This window comes from Myotis davidii, unplaced genomic scaffold (genome assembly GCF_000327345.1).
Source record: "Myotis davidii unplaced genomic scaffold, ASM32734v1 scaffold560, whole genome shotgun sequence".
Classification (NCBI taxonomy): domain Eukaryota; kingdom Metazoa; phylum Chordata; class Mammalia; order Chiroptera; family Vespertilionidae; genus Myotis; species Myotis davidii.
This window is the reverse complement of record NW_006294418.1, coordinates 2,600,455-2,621,120: the sequence shown is the minus strand read 5'-3', so window position 1 is coordinate 2,621,120 and position 20,666 is coordinate 2,600,455. Positions and strand designations below refer to the sequence as shown.

The 20,666-nt window shown below is 38.1% G+C and overlaps 1 protein-coding gene across 1 annotated transcript in view; it reads right to left on the bottom strand.

The window, feature by feature from the left end:
• ARHGAP15 (Rho GTPase activating protein 15) overlaps positions 1 to 20,666 on the bottom strand; it is a 701,147-nt gene that overhangs the window by 246,659 nt on the left and 433,822 nt on the right. Inside the window, exon 10 of the mRNA XM_015567142.1 lies at positions 17,971 to 18,069. Within this exon, the coding sequence (XP_015422628.1) occupies positions 17,971 to 18,069 (99 nt within the window). The remainder of the gene's footprint in view (positions 1 to 17,970; positions 18,070 to 20,666) is intronic.

The window sequence follows — 20,666 nt, the reverse complement described above, 5'->3', positions numbered from 1 at the left end:
AGTCTTGACATTTATTATAAGGACTATATTTGTCCATGCTGGTTTCAAGATAATCCAAAGGGTAGTAACTATTATCTAAATGCTTACCCTGCCTGGATTTCCTGACATTTTCAAATATACCAAAATACAGGGAAATGGAGTGCTTTTACTGGACTTAAAGATTTGGAGGAGAAGAGGCACACTTTTCAACCTGACTAAACACATTTTATCCTTAAACATGATTTATTTTTATCATTATAACTAGGGGCTCAATGCACAAAATTCATGCAGGGGTAGGCCTTTGCAGCCCCGGCTGCCCACGTCCGCCATCACATACCCCTGGTTGCCTGGTTCTGCGGAGCCCCCCAATCGATCACCCCGCAGAGGGTGGCCTGGGTCTCCCACTTTGGGGCAACCGCAGAGCTCCCCCACCCATAGATCACCCCCTGGCTGGTGGCCCGGGCCTCCCTCTGTGGGGCGATTGATCGCGGAGCCCTCTCCCATTGATCACCCCACAGAAGGTGGCCTGGGATTCCCTCTTTGGGGCAATCGTGGAGCCTCCTGAATATCACTCCACTGGCTGGTGGCCTGGGCCTCCTTCTGTGGGGGATCATAGGGTGATGGCAGCCCCCCAATCAATTGCATCATACCCGCCTTGGCTGGCGTGGCACCAGTGGGTGTCATAACGGAGTCATCTGGAAGGTCGTTTGGACAGTTGTTCTGCTGTTAGGTCGTTCAGTCAATTTGCATAATATGCTAAGTGTCTGGTTGTCCGTTCAACCAATCAAAGTATAATATGTTAATGATATTCTAAGGTCACTCAACTGCTCACTATGATGTGCGCTGACCACCAGGGGCAGACAGTCAACCAGCTGCTATGACGTGCACTGACCACCAGGGGGCAGATGCACTGACTAGTAGATTAGCTTGCTGCTGGGGTCTGGCCAATCCGGACTGAGTGAGATGGATGGACACAACCTGCAGCCCTCCCGCAGTCCCTCCCCAGCCCCGATCATGCACCAATGGGGTCCCTTGCACTGGCCTGCTCCCTCTTGCAGTCCAGGACTGCTCAGGAGATGTTGGAGAGCTGGTTTTGGCCTGATCCCGCAGGCCAGGCTGAGGGAACCAACTGGTGCACAAATTCGTGCACCGGGCCTCTAGTTATAGATAATTTCCATCATATGGAAAGTGTAATAAATAATCTATCTTTCTGCAGGGACAGCTTATACAACAATTTTTCTAATGTTCTAATCTGAGGTTCAGGAGCTGAACTTACATGAATCCATATAGAGCTTTACTGTACAGACTGAAACTCTGTAAAGAGGCACACCATTCTTCATTGGAAACATGAGATCTCTGCAAAACCAAGCCTGTCTCCTCCCAGTTGGGGTCTGCAGAAAGCAGTCTTAGGGGCTCCTCCCATTGAGCCATTCTCCTGCACCTGCTGTGTGTATGGAGCTGCCGGTACACACACCACGGCTCCATCTGATGCCACCTCTCATCCTTCTGGTGGCCCTAAGTCTCCCCAGTAAGTCAGCTTAGGGCTTTTCAGCCTCAGCTGGAGACACATGGCCCTCAACGATGGTTGCTTCATGAGATCCCGGATTCACAGCCCACTTTCAAGTTTTCAAACACACCTTACCTAAGCCTGTTAACAAAGATTCTTCCCAGAAACAAACACATTTCTATTATTTTATTGTCCAGAATATTAAAAGAACATAATCACCTTATTTTGTTCAAGTTTAAAAAAAGCAAAGTGTGCTCCAAGCAAAACCCTTAGAGAGGAAAGTGGACACATCGTACTTTTCCAGGTGGCAGTATGTTTCCCTTTGCCTCTCTTTACTTTATGGAACAAACAAAACAAAACTCCTTTCTTCCCTGATGCTTCAAAATACTCTGACAAGAGACAAAGCCATTTAATGCTGAAATACTGATACCTTCTAAAACACCTATACTCAGAGTGAGACTTCAAGCAAAGGTAAAAATGATATTCTGAGGCAGGTGTGCCAGGAGGAAGGTACTGGAGGTAGTCACAGTGCTCAAGGGCACACCGTGTAGTAAAAATCCATCTAGCAAAGGAAAGGAAGGAAGGGGCAAATGAGTGCCCATTCCTAGTTGTATTTGTTCAGGACCCATGTTTTGTCCTGTGAGAAATTTCACTAACAGGCTTGTAACTGTCTTCTCACGATTTCAGATTCCTTCCAATGTTAACCCTGCTACCTACCAATATCAGGTGTAAAATCCTGTGATACAGATGGAGCTAAAACTGTACTATTGGGCAATGTTCAAAAAGTGGAAAGCACCCCCCTGCTCACCATCCTGTCAAACAGGACAGAGACAGTAAGTGACCAGGACTGGGAGTAGGAAGGACTCTTCATTCGCATATGCCATGTTAGAAATACTAGGACAGAGGACCCGTCAAACACCTCTAAAGGGAGGTGGCTGTTCCTGAAAGAGTATTCTTGTGCACTCTCCAACAATTTTAGTTCAACATCTTCATTTTTGTTTCTGGTAATGAGACATTGTGAGAGTTAATTTAAAAATATGGAATTTTAAGAATTATTTGAATTCTTTCCCCTTTACACAAGACATTACCCAGCTGATTTATCCATGGGGTTAAGTAAAATATCCTTTAAATATTAAAATTCCTTGTACTTTAGTGTGTAAAGATATGGGAAAATATGGCCAAATGATATTAGTTTGACCTGTGATCCTTGATTTTTGGCTCATGGTGCTCTAGCTGTTTCCGTTGGCTCCTCAGGAATCTACACTCTATCTCTAGAATTATTTTCAGTAAAGAAGAGTTGATTTCTAGCCTTACTTCAGTTTCTAGCCTAATAAATCTCCCCCTTTTGTGTCTTTTCCACTGGTTTTGTCCAGTACAAAAAAATGTTTTATCTGTTCCTATCCATAAAAAGCTTGTGAAAAGAAGCTTTTCTGGTGGGAAAAGAATTTGAATAGAAAACATGGACATATGTATATCAGACCAAGACTTAAAAGATGTATATTTTATGTGAGGACACACTACAAGAAGGTTTCACTCTATTACTTTTTTTTAAGTCAGTATTCCAGGCCAGTCTTGGATTATGTGTGAAAAGTAAGAACTCTATTCTGTAACAGGTGCTGGCAAGAACCTCCACTAAAAGCTTATAGGAGTTCTGCCTGTAAAGCCTTGGCATCTGAGAGAATTCTTATAAGAATGCATTAATTATGCATCAGATTTTTCTCACTAGAAAAACAATACAAGGCTGTGACTACTTAACAATATTCCCAGTCACTATTTTGCTAACACCATCCATTGGTGAGGACATCTTTGGCGACCTTGTGCTGTATAGAAAGTATTTGTCAGCCTTCATTTCAGCACTGTGAACATGCATTGTCTTCAGCACCTACCAATAGAGACATTGCTCTGCCATCTGTCTATCCTAATCAAAGCATCTACTTGAAAGTTATGTGGAGTCGATGACTTTATACTAATATATTCACATTCCAAAGATAGATTCTTCATCTACAACATGGTAAATATCTACAAGATTTTACTGGAGTTAGGAATATAGTCTATGAGTATCAGGTAGAGATTAATACTGGCTTTAAGTCTATATTATTGACTCTTGCTGGACAGCATTATGTGTGGCACACAGTGGGTGCTAAATAAATGCCATTTTGTTTTCTTACATAAATCACCCCAGATCTGTATGACTACAGTTTCAAAGGATAATAATGTAATTATTTGAACATAAACTTACTTACCTTCATGTTAACAAGCAGAAACTCTTTCTCTGATCAAGCTCAGTGTTTTAGCCTATTAATTCTAGAGGTTAAAATATACTTTTTAACTGACATTTGCATGAGGATACACTTAATTTTTTTCTTATTCTAATAAATCTATTATTGATAAGAATTTTATTTAAAGCCAAAGGGTAATTTGGATTTAAAGCATTTATCAAGTTAAGGACTGAGATACAACGTTAGACAGTAGTGAATGTTAGAAAAAGCTCACTGAAAATGATTGTGAGCTTGTATAAATGTGAAGATGTGTGTATCCGTATCTAGGTTTGTAGCTATACTATGGATTGAATGTTACTAGCTTATATCTGCACATATATTTTTAGATTTAAATATGCTTTTCATATATCAATAAATGTATCTTTAATAAAACATCATCAGGGTAATGTAGCTACCTGCCAACACACACATGCGTGCGTGCGTGCGTACACACACACACACACACACACACACACACACCAGCACCAACCCAGGCAATCTGCCAAAGTGTGGTTGCTGTGAAAAAGGTTTTGCTTTAGGGCAACAGCAAACGAGCTCACCACCCCGCTGCCCTGTCCACTCCTCACCACATGGTTCTTTGCTGTATTCTTAACTTCCCCTCCTACAGTGAGGGAACATTTCTTCAGACTCTTTTTATTGCCAATACATTCTTACTTTGTATGATGAAATGAAACAAGGGACTGGTTTCATTAGAAGGAGAGGTAAACAGAGCATTAATTAAATTTGCTGATGATACTAAATTGGGAGGAACTGTGGACATCTGTGAAGACAAAAGAATCATACAAATAGACTTAAGGAGTTTAGAAATACAAGCAGGAAATAATAAAATGAGATTCAGCCTTAAATAACGTAAGCCAATACATTTGGGAAAAGATAATCAGAAACATGGCTATTCAGTGGATGGTAGATGCCTGGAAAGTGGTGATGGTGAATGAGACCTGGGGGTGATAATGGGAAGAATTATACACAAACTTACAGGGAAGTAGTTACAATGCCTAGAGGTTTCTATAGAAAAGAACATTCTTTTTTGAACCAGAAAGATGATTCAACTCTGATGACACCAGGAGGTCTCCAAAACATCAAATTTGGCTTTAGTTAGTTGAGTCCCTCAGGTTTATGAAACAATTTAATACCATTTGTCGAGATAACTATTTTCTCCCTATTAAGGATGAACACCACTCACTGCTCCATATCTGTGCTGTCCATACTATTGAAGCTATTGCTAATATGGTATTTACATGCAGGAGGTATTAAACTGTGTTGCAAAGGGGAAAAAAACCAAGGCACCTTACTTTCACTTTTAAGGTAGTTACTATACCTTCTGGATAATGTGACTTCACATTATGCTTAAAAAACCACTTAATATTATCTTTTCTAGCAGATCAATGAATGTTCAGTATATAGGATTGGATTCTCCAAGGATGAATTCATGGATGAATTTATGAGGAGAATATCCATATATCTATCCATTTAGTCATCATCAAGAATTGAGCCTCTACCATATGCCAGCTCGGAGGTGCTAGGCACCGAGGAGACCAATAAACCGGACACAATCCCTAGAATCAGGGGTTGTACTCTGGATGGGGAAACCAGCCATCACAGTCCCATGCAACAGCAAAGCTGTCACGGGAATGCTAGAGGGATGCCCTCATAATGCCCAAGAGAACATGAAAGGTAGTTGATGATATCAATCAGAGAATATTCCTTGGAAAAAGGGACTCTTGTGCTGTGTACAATAGGATAAGTATAAATTTAGCAGGTAGGTGGGTAGGGAGAAAGTCTTTGCATATGGACAGCCCATACTAGTAGAAGGAATATAAGCTTTTATAAAACTTCGTGTAGTTTGTATTTCTGGAGCATAAAAAGCAACTTATGAGGATGTGAAGCTGGGCCTTTGTTCTTATTTCTGCCCAGGCCACCATCCTCAATGCTGCCAAAATATCCCTCTTACGTATAAATGGGATTGTGTTATTTTTTCATAGAACCCTCTATTGATTCTTCTTCCCCATAAGGATAAATAAAATTCCACAGTAATTGTTCCAGAGGGAAATTCAAGAAGGGTTGTTTCTAGACCTCAGGTTTGAATGTAAGAAACAGCTATATAGTCATTCTCATATAGGGCTTTATGTGACTGAAGGAATCACTGAAGCTTTAGACATGATTGACATTACACTGAGAGTGAGTAGCATAAAATATCAGAGTCAACAATTAAATCCAGAGGAAATGCATGTTTCTTATGCTGTCAAACTCTAGGCCAAACACATAGATTTTGATAATATGCTATGCAATTTCTAATTCATGCCAATTAACTGCTTGCCTTCAAAATGAAATTAAAGAAAGCTCTCTATAGTGATTACAATATTGTCCGTTAGGCATCTTCTTCCCTGTGGGGAGACTAAAGAGTTAAGCTAGCCCAGACTGTCAAAACTGCAAAACATAAGAAGTGCATCATTTTTAAAGCAAGAAAGATAATAGTTCCATTTTAATGACACTGGTGTATTCAAAGTTGTAAGAGGGCTTTTGATAGCATCAGCAACGCTTAACGTTTTTTTTTTTTTGCTGTGAAGTACATCTGTAGAAGATGAAATCAATATCCAATAACAAAATCATGTCAGAAGTTAGCATATTGGTATCCTGTCTTCATTAGCTTCATATTGATAAGTCTATATAGTTGACCATATATTTCTTATTTGAAATTCCTTGAAAGACTCTTCCCACTAAAAAGATACCATTAAAATAAAAATTTCCTGAGGTATACATAGAAAATAAGCACTGAATCAAGAAGGTGAGATATTCACATGGAAGTAAACTAACACAGAATCGCTCCAGCCTGGTATTCAAAGTCTGAATTAAAGATGTGGTGCTCAACTTTCCGTGTGGTTATGGGGCCCAAGCCTATGCCTGACTAGTCTCAGGCATGTCACTTACAAGTCATAGTTGCCATTCAATTACTTTATTAAGAACAGCAGGCTACTGGTGTTGAAACAATGCCTAATAGGATATGACTTCCTCTGATGAAAATGAATAGAGAACTGATACTCTGTTAGTGGCTGAATGGTGAACTTAAATGTAGTATCCAAAAATTGATGAGCATAAGATCCATAAGGAAACATAACTTCATATGTTTAGCATAGCCGGGTATAGATGGGAAAGAATGATATTTACAACAATAGAATATACTGTCATCAGGACTGGTTTAAATGTTTAAAAAGCAGATTTGCAAACCACATTATTCTCTACACATCATGCAGCTGCCTTCAACCAATAGCACTTGATCATTGATCTTTTCAGTTTCAACCATATGCAGATGTGGCAGTGGTGTGCAACACTCCAATGATGTAAGCAATGCTGAATATAATTTATCCATTTAGTCATCATTTACTGAGAATCCATTGTGTGTCACTGTTAGGAAATAAAATTAAATCCATGGCCCCGATATAAAAGAATACACAATATACTGAAGGTATTATTTTAAATATAATATTTTAAATATTTTTCTTCCACCCTAAATTTTAGAACATTCATATTTCCTTGAAAAGAGTGTGACTTCACCTTTTGAGGCTACAGTCTACTATAACCTCAAGAACTCTTCCAGCAGCATCAGTTTGGAGCTATTTTTGTCTTACAGAGTTAATTTTTCTTCTCAAACTATCTTACCCTTGATTTTTTTTGTTTGATTTTCTTTTCTGACATGAAAATAGGAAGTGGCGTGCAAAGTATAAAATTTGACAAAAAGGAATAAAACTAGCAAGAGAGATTATTTTGACCCCAACAAAAACATTCCTAACTCCACAGCCTGTTAGACTATAAAATAAACTCTCACAGATTTTAGAATCACCAAGATAGGAATCTTTTAAGGATAGTAAATTACTCTAAAATATCCTACAGAGGAAATATGCCATGTCCAATGATATAGACCAATGCAAACACTTCTTCTGAAATCTGCATGTCTTGTTTACTATACATATGTAGATTAATGATTGATGCTTAAGTTGGACACACTTCATTTGAAAGTGTAAAAATTCTGTGGAAAGGAGAATTTTTTTTTCTAGATTTTTTTTTATTCTTTTAAATATATTTTATTGATTTTTTACAGAGAGGAAGTGAGAGATATAGAAAGTTAGAAACATCGATGAGAGAGAAACATCGATCAGCTGCCTCCTGCACATCTAGTGGGGATGTGCCCGCAACCCACGTACATGCCCTTGACCGAAATCGAACCTGGGACCTTTCAGTCCGCAAGCCGACGCTCTATCCACTGAGCCAAACCGGTTTCGGCTTTTCTAGATGTTTTAAAAGGGAACCTTATTCATTAGAAAACCCACAAAATAGTATAATATTTTGCTCTTATTTGTAGCTTCCTGGATGAGTTCAAAACATCTTAATTTTCATAAATTTTTAAACTCTACAGAAATGCCTATGAAAATATAACGTATAGATTCTTGTTCAACCAATAAATAACAGATTATTTCACAAAACTGCTGTGAAAGTTTTGATAATTTTTTAAAAGAAATATATTTCCTCTATAAAATAATATATTTTTTTTATTGATTTCAGAGAGGAAGGGAGAGGGAGAGATAGAAAGAACAATGATGAGAGATAATCATTGATCAACTTCCTCCTGCATGCTCCACACTGGAGATCAAACCCGTAACCAGGGCTTATACCCTGACTGGGAATCGAACCTGTGATCTCCTGGTTCATAGGTCAATGTTCAACCACTGAGCCACAATGGCCAGGCTTGATAATTTTTTTAAAACCAATTGGTCCACATTATGTGATAAGAATTTTTAAAATTCTGCTTAAAAGCTGTAAGTCCATTTTGGAATCTCAAAGTACCAAATATCTGAAAATCTTTAACTGTATTTGTGATTATTATTATTATTCTTTGTTCTCTTTTATCAAAAACCTGAAAGCTTTCCAAATGCAAGTAAATTTCTTCCAAATTCTGTAAATGCTTGCTTCCAGGATAAAATATCCTGTTACTTTTGAGCCAATATTATTTTCATGGCTGAACTATTAACTTCTGGCTATAAGGGTTTATAACAAAAAAGCTCCTGAACCCAGAACTCCTATAATGTAGATGATACCATGATATGCTATTTTAGAGTACTACCCCTAGGCCTGTTGAGGTATTACATCATTTAAATTCTCTGTCTATAATAATAAAAGGGTAATATGTAAATTGACCAAACGGCCCAACAGCAGAACGACCATCCGGTCCAGGACTAAGCCAGGGCTGCCAGGGCTGCCAGGGCTGCCAGGGCCGAGGCAGCCAGGGCTGCAAAGGCCTACTCTTGCACGAATTTCATGCACAGGGACACTAGTCTATAATAATGAAAGGGTAATATGCTAATTAGACCTGACGTCCTTCCGGATGAAGCCAGGGCTGGAGTGAAGCCAGGCCGGGTCCCAGGTGCCTGTGGGAGACCGGAGGGAAGCCAGCCCGGGTCCCAGGTGTCAGCGGGAGACCGGAGGGAAGCCAACCAGGGTCCTGGGTGCCAGAGGGAAGCCAGTGCCGGCAACTGGGGGAAGGAAGGCCTACTCTTGCACAAATTTCGTGCATCGGGCCTCTAGTTTATAATAAGAGGCTAACTGCCTAGGGCAGCAATTTTCCACTGGTGTGTGTCAAGAATTTTTAAAATATGCAAAACCTGACTATTCTGTCAGGGGCACTGACCTCTTTTCGTTTAGATTGTCAAATTAAAAAAATGAAAACAGTCCACACAACAATAGCCATTCAGTGTGAGTAAATCAAAATTATACAGATTTTTTATTGTCAGATTGGCAAAAAATGTAATATAATATATTTTTGGGTGTTCAATGGAATTTTAGTAACTAGTTTATCTGTGTCATGAGATGAAAAAAGGTTAAAAATAACTGGCCGAGGGTATTAACTTTGGCACTGTTTCCTTCCAATTGACTCCAAGGAAAAAGTATGTTAAGAACCTAAATTTTAGGATAGAGGTGGGAGTGGGGTTGGAGGGTGGAAATTTGACTCAGGCTTTATCTGGGAAGAGACGTTATTTATTCTGATGCATTCTGGACTTGAGAGTGTGGGAATATCCGCCGAGTGATTTGACCAGAGCCACATTGCTGGATACATTAGATAGCCTTTCCGGTTGTTGAACTGCACATTTATTCCTACATTAACTTCTGTAATGTTTAAGCTCTCTGTTTGATAATAAGACTGTTGTGTATTGCTCAATGTAGATAAACTCCACTAAATGTCACTAATAAGTACAGTGAATTAATTACTAACCAGGTCTACACACAGAATTTGTGAACATTCGATGTAAGCTTGCTGTTCATGGCAAGATTTAACTAGGAAGCATTTTCTTCAACAAGAGTAAATTTCTCTGGAACATAGAAACAGGATTAGGTAACTATGGAGAGATGGTAACTGGTTCAATACTCTGCCTTCCCTTCATTACAGACCTCACAAGTGTGCTCTTTTATCTACATTTGTTTTCTTAATTGCAAAGCCCAGCTTTTTTCTCTCTCTCCACCTTGTCATCTCTGATTTCTTTTAGTTGTCTTTTTATTTTCTCTCTTTTATACTCTTGCTGGCTGTTTCCTGTTTACTCTCTTCTGATTTTGTCTTCCCCTCTAGCCCTGAATGTGGCTTTCTTACAGACACAGCGGCCCCAGCATGACTACCCCAAAGAGCCAATTCCAAGTTGGACACGGCACAACACTATCACTGTCAGGAAGGTGGTTGCCATTGGGTTGGATTAAAACAAAACCAAATAAAACACCAAAACACGAAACCGGACTTAATTGTAACCCAGAAGTAACAACAAAGAAAAATTCGCTGCAAACTTTCATATGATCCTTTGCCGATCATCTCTATTGTAAATGCATGTGGGTGCCTAACTTTAGGAATGAAAAGCAAGCATTTGGAGAAAAAAAGCAGCAACACATAGGTCAGTGCCCTCAGAAACATTTTTGTTCAGTCCACAAATATTCTCTGGGGAAAAAGAAAAAGTGCTTATCACGAACTCTTGATTTTTTTTTTCTTTTTTTGGAGCATGTAATTTTTATCAGTTTGTTTTGTTTCTGTTACTTTTTTTCTCCCCACTAACTGCTTATAAAACTAGCAAGCAGAAATCTCTCTGGAACAAGATAGAATCATAAAAAGTTTTCAAGAATCTCGTCACAAACTAAACAGTACAAATTGCACATTCTTCATGAAAGTATCAGCCTTTAGTGCGTGCCTGGATCCAACTATAATAGATTATCCCAAAGTGGGAAAGAATGAACAGCACAAAATTAGCAGAACTGCGAGCAGAGCTTGTCTAGCGGAGGCAATCCGATCTGCACTTCAGGGGCCTGGATTCTCAGGCAATGGGAAAAGATGATGTGAAGTTTTACTTTGCAAGTGAACAATTGGTAGTATCTCAAGAGGCAGACTGGTGCATTGAATTGCACATGAGGAAAATTATATTAACAAGTATACTGCTTGGTATATCTCTTGCATAACAGCTATACTACAGTCATGCCTGTTATTTATGTATGAATACATTCATGTGCATGCCTTACCTAGTATACAAATGGAACTCTCTCTCTCTCTCTCTCTCTCTCTCTCTCTCTCTCTCTCTATATATATATATATATATATATAGTCAATCTCTATGTGATTTCGTATGCTGAATTTTTTGAGTCACATCAGTGTAGGTGTGTAACTCTGCCTTCTTACAATATTAACATATTATTTCCAAATTATTATTCACATAGAGAAATAGATTTTGTTTCTCATGTCATGGCTGGTTAATGTGACATTCTCTCAAACTTTATGTAACAGCAGGGGAATTGCCAAAAAGAAACAGTTAAGGTATAATAATAATTTCAGCCATTTTTTTCCAAGATGCTATAATCTGCCCAAAGATAACTAATTGTTCAAAGTAAACATTCCACTCCAACCACAAAAGGAATCCATTACACAAACATATAATTCACAGTCATTTTTAGTGGGTTGTAAACAGTTTGGAATGAGCATAAAATGGGACAAAAATCAAAGTGAGCGTTTTGAAATGAAAAAGTGTTTGCTACGAAAGGTCAGTCCCTCTGCTTGGCAAACTATGCAGAAAAGCCTGGGAACATGCTGATCACACAAGCAATGAGGGGATGTTAAAGCCAACGGCCTCCTTGTTTCTTTAAACAGACAGCGGAACCTATAACTGGATCCTGTCAAACAAACGACAGCAAAAAAATAGAACAGCTGCTAAGAAGTCAAGTTGAGAGAGAAAGTTTTCAAGGCCAAGGACCTTCTCAGGAGTAGACTAAAGGCCTTCCTTAAATCTTTAAGCAAGGTTATGGATCCCGGGGTGGCTTCCAGGCACCGAGTCAAATATGTAAGTTTGTGTATCATTCTTGTCACAGTGTTTTGTGTTCCAGAAAAAAGAGAGGACGAACTTGTTGATTAGCATCTGCTGAGGCATTCTGCAAAGTAGCGTATAGCTGGAAACATCAAATTTGAAACCTTGGTGTCATTTACCTTTTATCGTGGTTAAAAAATAACATAAAATATACCATCATAACCATTTTTAAGTGTGCAGTTCAGAAGTGTTGATTACATGCACATTGTTGTGCAACAGATCTCTCTAAGTATGATTTTAATGTTGTTAAATCGTTGGAGGGCATATTAACCAGAACTGGGAATCATGAGGGAAGAATGAGTTGTTAAAACATATTTAAAAAGATGAATGCCAATTGAAATAAAATTAAATGATTTTTAAAAAAACAACAATCCTATTACCTTACCCCAAAAATGTATTGGATACATAAAAATGCATTTAAGGTAGAAATATGCTCATTCATTCAGTTCACTCCATTAGTATAAACAAGAAGTTTTCTGCAATGGCTGGTGTTGTTAGGTAGAGAAAAGGACTGGCTTGCCATTTAAGGAAAGTCTTCTTGAGGAGCTCACACCATGTGACTTCTTTGCATTGTCACAGTGTGTGAAGAAAATAACCTGGGAAATCAAGCCAGGTTAAACTTCTCCTGGTCTCAACAGGAGGCTAAACCCAGACAAGTACGTGTTTATTTTTCAGTGTTTCTTATGTCATTTAAATAAAAATTGTATATATAGAGCCTGGCTCAGTAGCTAAGCTTCTACCCATGAACCAGGAGGTCACGGTTTGATTCCTGGTCAGGGTACATGCCTGGGTTGCAGGCTTGAGCCCCAGTGGGGGGCATGAAGGAGGCAACCCATTCATTGATCAGTGATTCTCATCATTGATGTTGTTATTTCTCCCTCCCCTTTTCCCTCAAAAATCAATAAAAATGTATTACAAGAAAATTGTATATATCGAATGTGTATAACGTGATGATTTGATATGATTACTACATTCAAGGTAATTAACATATTTATTTACCCAGTCCCATTTTTTGTGTGTGTGTGTGTGTGCGCGTGTGTGATGAGAGCATCTGAAGTCTACTCCCTTGGCATATTTCCAGTATTCAATACAATATTAACTACAGTCATCATAGACATTAGATATCTAGATTTTTTTCATCCTACATAAATTAAACTTTATATCCTTTGACCAATACCTCTCCCCATTTTCCCCACTCACTCTTAAGTCATTTTAAAGCTAACTTATCCTACATTAAAAAAAATAATTGTAATGGTCATTCTCTCTTCTTATATCTGTTCTTTTCTTTCACAGCAGTTATCACTGTTTTTGTTTTTTGTGTACCTTTTTTATTTAAAGTATATCTCCTCTAAATTCTCAGCTGCTAGAAGAGAGCAGCAATTTTCAACCAATGTGCTGCAAGAATTTTAAAACATAAAATACCTGACTATTTAGTCAGGAGCACTGACCTCTTTTCTCTTACAGTGTCAAGTAAAAAAAAAAATGGAAACAGCCAACACAACAGTAGTCAAATGGTGTGAATACATCAAAATTATACCGATTTTTTTGTGTGTCAGATGAGCAAAAAATATATTTTTTGGTGTGCTGAAGAATTTTAGTAATTAGTTTTTGTGTGCCATGAGATGGAAAAGGTTGAAAATCTCTGGTATAGAGAATAGCACATAGAAGATCCTAAATAGCTACTTGCACAAATGCAACAGACACGTTAGTGCCTGTTACGTCACTCAACCAATATTTATTGAGTGCTTACAGTGTGTCACATACAAAGTATGGCTCTTCCTAAATAATGGACCTTCACAAAGAGGTGTCAGTCATTACATGCTTTGATAAAAAGAACTATGGATTACACCAGTTTTAGACTACATACTTTGGCCCTGACTGGTGTTGCTCAGTTGGTTGGAGCATTGTCCCATACACCAAAAGGTGGCGGGCTCGATTCCCAGTCAGAGTACATACCCGATGTTTCTCCACGCTGTCTCTCTCTCTCTCTCTCTGTCTCTCTCTCTCTCTCTCTCTCTCTCTCTCTCTCTCTCTCTCTCTCTCTCTCTCTCTTTCTCTCTCTCAAATCAATAATGACAGGAACTGCTAGACTATATACTTTGCTTAGTTCCCATCTCCTAGTCCAGTGGTCGGCAAACTGTGGCCCCTTGAGTGTGGCTATTCCACAAAATACCACATGCGGGCGCGCACGTTCTGTGCAATTGAAACTTCATGGCTACACTCAAGGAGCCAAAGAGCCACATGTGGCTTGCGAGCCGAAGTTTGCCGACCACTATCCTAGTCCCTTTCCTCTAAGAGATACAAGAGACCTTATAAGTAAGCTATTTCTATACACTGTTGAGGTCATCATAAACTATACAAAGTATCTATAAAACAGCGCAAAATGGACTTCATAGACTTCTCACTGTTTAGATCTACATTCCATCTACATATCAAAATGCCTCCCTCTACATGCTTGTTCCCCAGACCTCAAAAGGGGGTCATATGATCTCATACTTTTGGTCAGTTTACCATATGTATTGAGCATTAACTGACGACCAATAATTCAATATTTTCACAGAAATTTCGTTGGAAGAAGAAACATAAATTGAGTTTTTCCTTGGCAACTTATGATATCTCACTTACATAGTGTGCAACTGTAAAGGCAAAGCAAGGGAGATGAACCATGTGGGAGAGCTTTAAAGACTAGCACGCTCCTTTCCAGTTTGTCCTCTAAGTTTTGTGTATATTTTCTAGGCTGAGCAGACAATGTCAGAAACTACAGAAGTGACTTTAATCCAGTTCTAATCGCTGGTGAGGGAAAAAAAATGCTCTGGTGGTTTAGAGGAATGCCAAAAACTAAATCAAGATAAGGAAACACACTAAACAAGTTATTCGCTAAATTGGTTTACATTCGGCTCACTAATAGATTTTCTTCTAGGCATGTCCAAGAGATGCAAAATTTAAAATGTAACTAATTCCACCTTACCAGGGATGCATCTTATGCCAAGCACTGGGTAGAATTTCCCTAAGGAAACTACAGAAGCATGAGCAGTTTGGTTCTTCCCCAGTGCAAGTAACTAACTGAATGAATGAATGAATGAATGGGTGGGTAAATGGATAAATTAATGAATAAATGGTTAGAAAACCATTTAAAAATACATCTACAGTTTATTGATGATTTTTTAAAAATATATTTTATTGATTTTTTTTACAGAGAGGAAGGGAGAGGGATAGAGAGTTAGAAACATCGATGAGAGAGAAACATCGATCAGCTGCCTCCTGCACATATCCTACTGGGTATGTGCCTGCAACCAAGGTACATGCCCTTGACCGGAATGGAACCTGGGACCTTTGAGTCCGCAGGCAGATGCTCTATCCACTGAGTCAGACCGGTTAGGGCTTATTGATGATTTTTTTTAAGGTGAAGAAATAATCTTAAAGAAAAAAGGTGGAAAGGAAAGAATTTTTTTATAACAACCCTTGTGCTACTGTGATGAGTATTGAGGCCATTTCCCTAAGACTGTGAGAGTAAACACAGTTTTCATGAAATGTGTCTTTCCCATCACTGGTCCATAAGTGTTTCCCATGACTCTGCAGTTGAGTATCTTGGCTGAGAGAGGATCTGGCCATTAGAAAGAGGGCTCTAGATATGCTGAGCCCAGCCGTGCCGAGAGACTTGGCACCTTCCTATGCTACTTGCTAATACCAGCCCCAGCATAAAATGTCATCAGAAGCCTGCATAAACATTGGACTTAGCTTCACATAAATTATTTCTGTCCTAAGGTGCTTGATGCCAGAATTTAGTAAAAACAGCACTTTGAGTAAATAGAATTGGCATATAAATGTGAGAATATTAATCCAACAAAAATGATCGTAGAAAAATATTATCAAAAGTACACACTTGTAAATCTTGCAATGATGTGAGAGGTTTATCCCGTGCCTCTGAGTTTTTATTGAATATTTCCATAGAGTTCCTTTAAACTGACGCTGCCAAGGTGCTTTGAATGATCAGCTTCTGTGTGGAATTGTGGTCTTTGAGTTTCATTAAAATAATCATATGTGTGGTTAGTGCCTGTTTAGTACTGGATCTACAAATTCATTTTAAGAGTAAACACCAAGACAATGAAATATAATGCCAGATAGGATTGCTCCTGTCAGCAAAAACATTGTCTTATTTTATTAAAAACTCCAACAAAATGGCATGAACAAATGATACAGTGTCTATTTGCAGATATTTCCCACTCTCCAGTATTATGGTATCTGCACACCACAAGGCTGTACCTAGCAGAATTGTCATCTTGCCTGGGTTATGCACATAAACAGAGGTACCGAGCCCTTTTTCATATGTGCACGCATCTCATTAGGTACAGGTTCCCCCAAAGCCCTATTTGGATTTCTGCTCTAATATAACAGTGCTCACACCGTCAGTACTGAGTATTTATAAGTGAATGAAGATTTCCTGAAAATGATTATTTAGCTATTGGCAATAATAACATTATAACATTTTCAGTGATCCATTTTGGCTTTAAGTACTTATTAAATAATATTTATTCCTCAAATATGTACTTGCAAAATTAAATGAGATTGCAACATGCAATAAAAACGCATTTCTCTCTCAACTCGAATTGACTCCATTCCTCACAGATATCTCTCCTCGTGTTCATTCTGCTTTTTACTGTTTTCTACTCTCGCTCTGAACTCTCTGCTGTTCTCTCTGATGTGTTGATATGCTTTCCGAAGCCATCCTACCCACTCGTCCCCTTCTTGTTATTCTCCATTCCCTACTGACATGGGAATAATAGGATCCCAAGGCTGTCCTTACACTATAATTAAAGTATGAATTTCCAGGAGTTGGAAATTGCAGACCATTTTTATTATGCTTCTATAATAAAGCCAGGTAACACTGAGAGAATTAAAATAGCTTTGTCCTAGCAGATAACTTGGTAAAGATTTTTTCTCCTTGGTTCTATTGTTTGAAGAGATTGGGAGCTGAAAATGGGAATAGATTCACCAATTCCTTTTTCTGAAAACACCTCTATCTTTTACGTGATATATATCCCCCCAGATCCTGGGTATATGTTGTAAACTTGTAACAGATGGTGATGAAGCTTCCTATTTTTATATAATACAGTTTTTTTTTTTGAGATTCTGCATCTACTGTATGTATCTTCCAGGGAAAATGACCTTGAAGGAATGAAGTCATAGTCTGAAGGAAAAACACCTCACAGATCAACTCGCATAGCAATGATGAGTCAATTGGATTTTGTTTTGTTCCCCTCGGTGAGATGGAATAATATCAGATGAAAAACAGAATGTTGAAATATGAGGATCAAAGGTCATCTTAACATTGGAGGTGCCTCTGTTAATTGTTCCAGGAAAACCGGTTAGCTGCATTCTGACTGAACCAGAAACACATGGGAGATGGAATAGCACTGTTTGCAAGTAGAAATGCTATTTGCTTCACTTGGGTAACGTTGGGGCCTTACCAAAAATTGTTCTGGCACAACGTCTACCAGCATGAATGTTAGGAGGGTTCTAACACTCGGAGTGCTGATATTTTATGAATGTTTTATCACTGGCTTGAAAACAAGAAGTTTGCAATTGAATCAACAACATGTCAGACAGACAAAATATTAAAAAAAAAAGAACATTAGTGAGAATTACTGATGTCCCTATTGTAAAAACAAACTGAAGTTAATAAGAAATGTGATCCTCTTAACTGATTAACAAAAGTCAGGTTTTAATTGCACAGCTTCCCAGGCAAATCAAGTGGCACTGTGAACTTGAGCATTGGTTGTGTAGTGTGCAGTAAAAGGGAGACATGGCTGCATATTCAGTTACCCACCTCTTTTTTCGACAGCTTCAATGCATTGCTTTACGAATCGCGGAACTGTGGAATTTTCACGTTCACACACTTTGTGCAGATGAGAGCCAAAAATTTGATCTGCAAAAGAAACAAAGATGAGCTTCATTAAAATCCAAGCTTGTGTTGTTCTTTAATTTGATTCTGTTTCCTTATCCACTGCATGATGGAATCTGCATCTTGCATAGGAATCAATTCTTTGCTTTAATTCCGGAGTGTTTATAGCAGGCATGCAAAGACCATAATTCTGTCCCTTATAGAACAGGACCCCAGGTCCAGAGAAAGAAAACCAACAACGATTAAGTAGGGGTGCCTGAGTGAATTATAGTCTCTCTGGGCTTAACTTTGTTGTCTATAAAATAATGAAAGAGAATTAAGTAAACTTCTACAAAATAATGAATCTTAATGAACTGATGTCTTGAGTGTTTTAGAATTTTCCAATGATCATCAAAATTATGATTTTGTCAGTATACTTAGAAAATTCATTCTGTGGCTCAATGATATTTGACGAGGCAAGTGCCAGGAGACTTAACTTGGAAGTGAATTTCTAAACATTTCTTCTGCCTCAAATGCCCTTCCTCCAATCTAAGTATCCCATTTCCTTTTGGGCTCAGCCCAAGAGAGCACTTTCTCCACAAACTCTATCCTTCTCATCTCAGCTTTGTGCCTCCAGTAGCATAGGTTCTCTGGAATACCAGTTCCTTGGGATATTAATAGGTGATGTGGGGGAAAGGGCTGTGGTCAAAATGGTTTAGCAACATTGGGTTAAACAAAGTTAACCAGTTTCTTTTATGTATATTTGTTTAAGAGCTTGCGATGTGCCAAGGCCTCCTGGGAATCTCCATGAGGGGCCTGAAGAATCACTATTTCCCACACTTATTCGGGTAATTTAAAAGGGAATCTCTTGAGACTAATGTTTCTGAGAACACACTGGGCAAAATCCTAGCCTAGCCCTCTCATTTAGAATGTGATTTATGCCACCTTGCATTGTATATTTACATTTATAATATATGAAATACATTTTCTCAGAGTAGACCCTGAGCGCCTGCATCATCCATGTATCCTTAGAGTCACCAGTGCTTTGCACGGATTCTGGCCCACAGGATTCAACTACAGAACTTGAAATTGTGGTCAAATATACATAACATAAAATGTAGCATTCTAACCATTTTTAAGTGTACAGTTCAGCGGCATTAAGTGCATATATTTTGTTGTGCAACCGATACCACAAATCCATTTGTAAACTTTAAAAAATAGCATAAATGTTTATTACTGATAGAAACAAATATTTAGTAGCTTCAAGTAGTTGTTCAGAATGAAATCTAATTCCCTATCCCAACTTACAAGGCAGCTCAAGACCAGACCTTCCACCCATTAATTGGTTTCATTTGCTACCCCTCTCCCCTGCATCACTTGCCTACAGCCTCTCTGCCCACACTGCTGGTCCTTGTCCATACATCTGCCTCTGAACTCTGCACTTATTATTTCCTCGACATGGAACTCTATTGCTCTAGGTCTCTGATTAAATGCCACCTTCTGATTGTAGCCTATTTACTCTTTAAAAAACTGGCAATTCCTGCCAACAGGAACTCTCCAGGTCACTTCCCTGCCTTACTTATCTTAGAGCGCTTCTCCCCACCTTACATATTACAGTGATATATTTACTGGTTAGTTGCTCATTTTGCTTAGAATGTTAGGCTCAGGGAAGTAAGAACTATATCTACTTCTTTTATTATTGGATCCCAGTAACTAGACAATGTTTGGCATATACTAGAAGTTCAATAAAATTAATTGAATGATTGCCCGAAAGACATCATCTGAATAATGTGTGGAGATTTTCAATGAATTTAAAAGTTATCTTTAGCAGAATAGAGGAGAAAATATAAAATGCAGCATAATAGAAATCTAAATATTATATTATTACAAAGGGATAGTCAAAATAGAATGTGGTGAAACTTCAAGGAAGTCATGATTTTCATTCATTTCTTAGGAAAAGTTATGGCTTGTAGTTGGGACAACCCAGCAGGGAGTATTAGTAGAACTAATACTAATGTACTACAATATGAAACTATGCATTTTTTATTCAAGAGACAGAAAGGTCAAGATGCCTCAACCTAGTGCAGAGAGGAAAATAATAAAATATCAAAGTTATGTTAAAAAACAGTGAGCCACCACCATAAGAAAGAATGACATAAAATATTAAGAAAAATAACCTAGAACCTCAGGTAGAATAATTTACCTTAGTTAGATTTATAATCAGAAATAATTGCTATAAAGTATAAACTCCTTTAATGAAAATCATAATCCAAATCATGTTCACAAATATTTATTATCTTTTATCATTATAGCAATGAGGTAGGCATAATAGATGATAAAATAGAAATCAAGAAGTTTATAATCTTATATGAATTAATAGGAGTATTTAAATAATAAACCAAACAACATAAGAGGTGTCAGAAAAGATACTAAGTGCTTGGAAAGGTGTCCTACAGTATAGGTATTTTCATGACATTCAGTGCAGATGTGGTTTGTGTGTGGTGGGGCGGGAGAGATATTTGTGAGATGAGGGCTGTTTAAGAAAAATAGATTTCTCTATAAAGTGTATATTAAAATCTGGAGAAATTTTCTTTTGTTAGGTAGATACAGAAGACATGAAAGCATTTTAGGGCATTTACTCT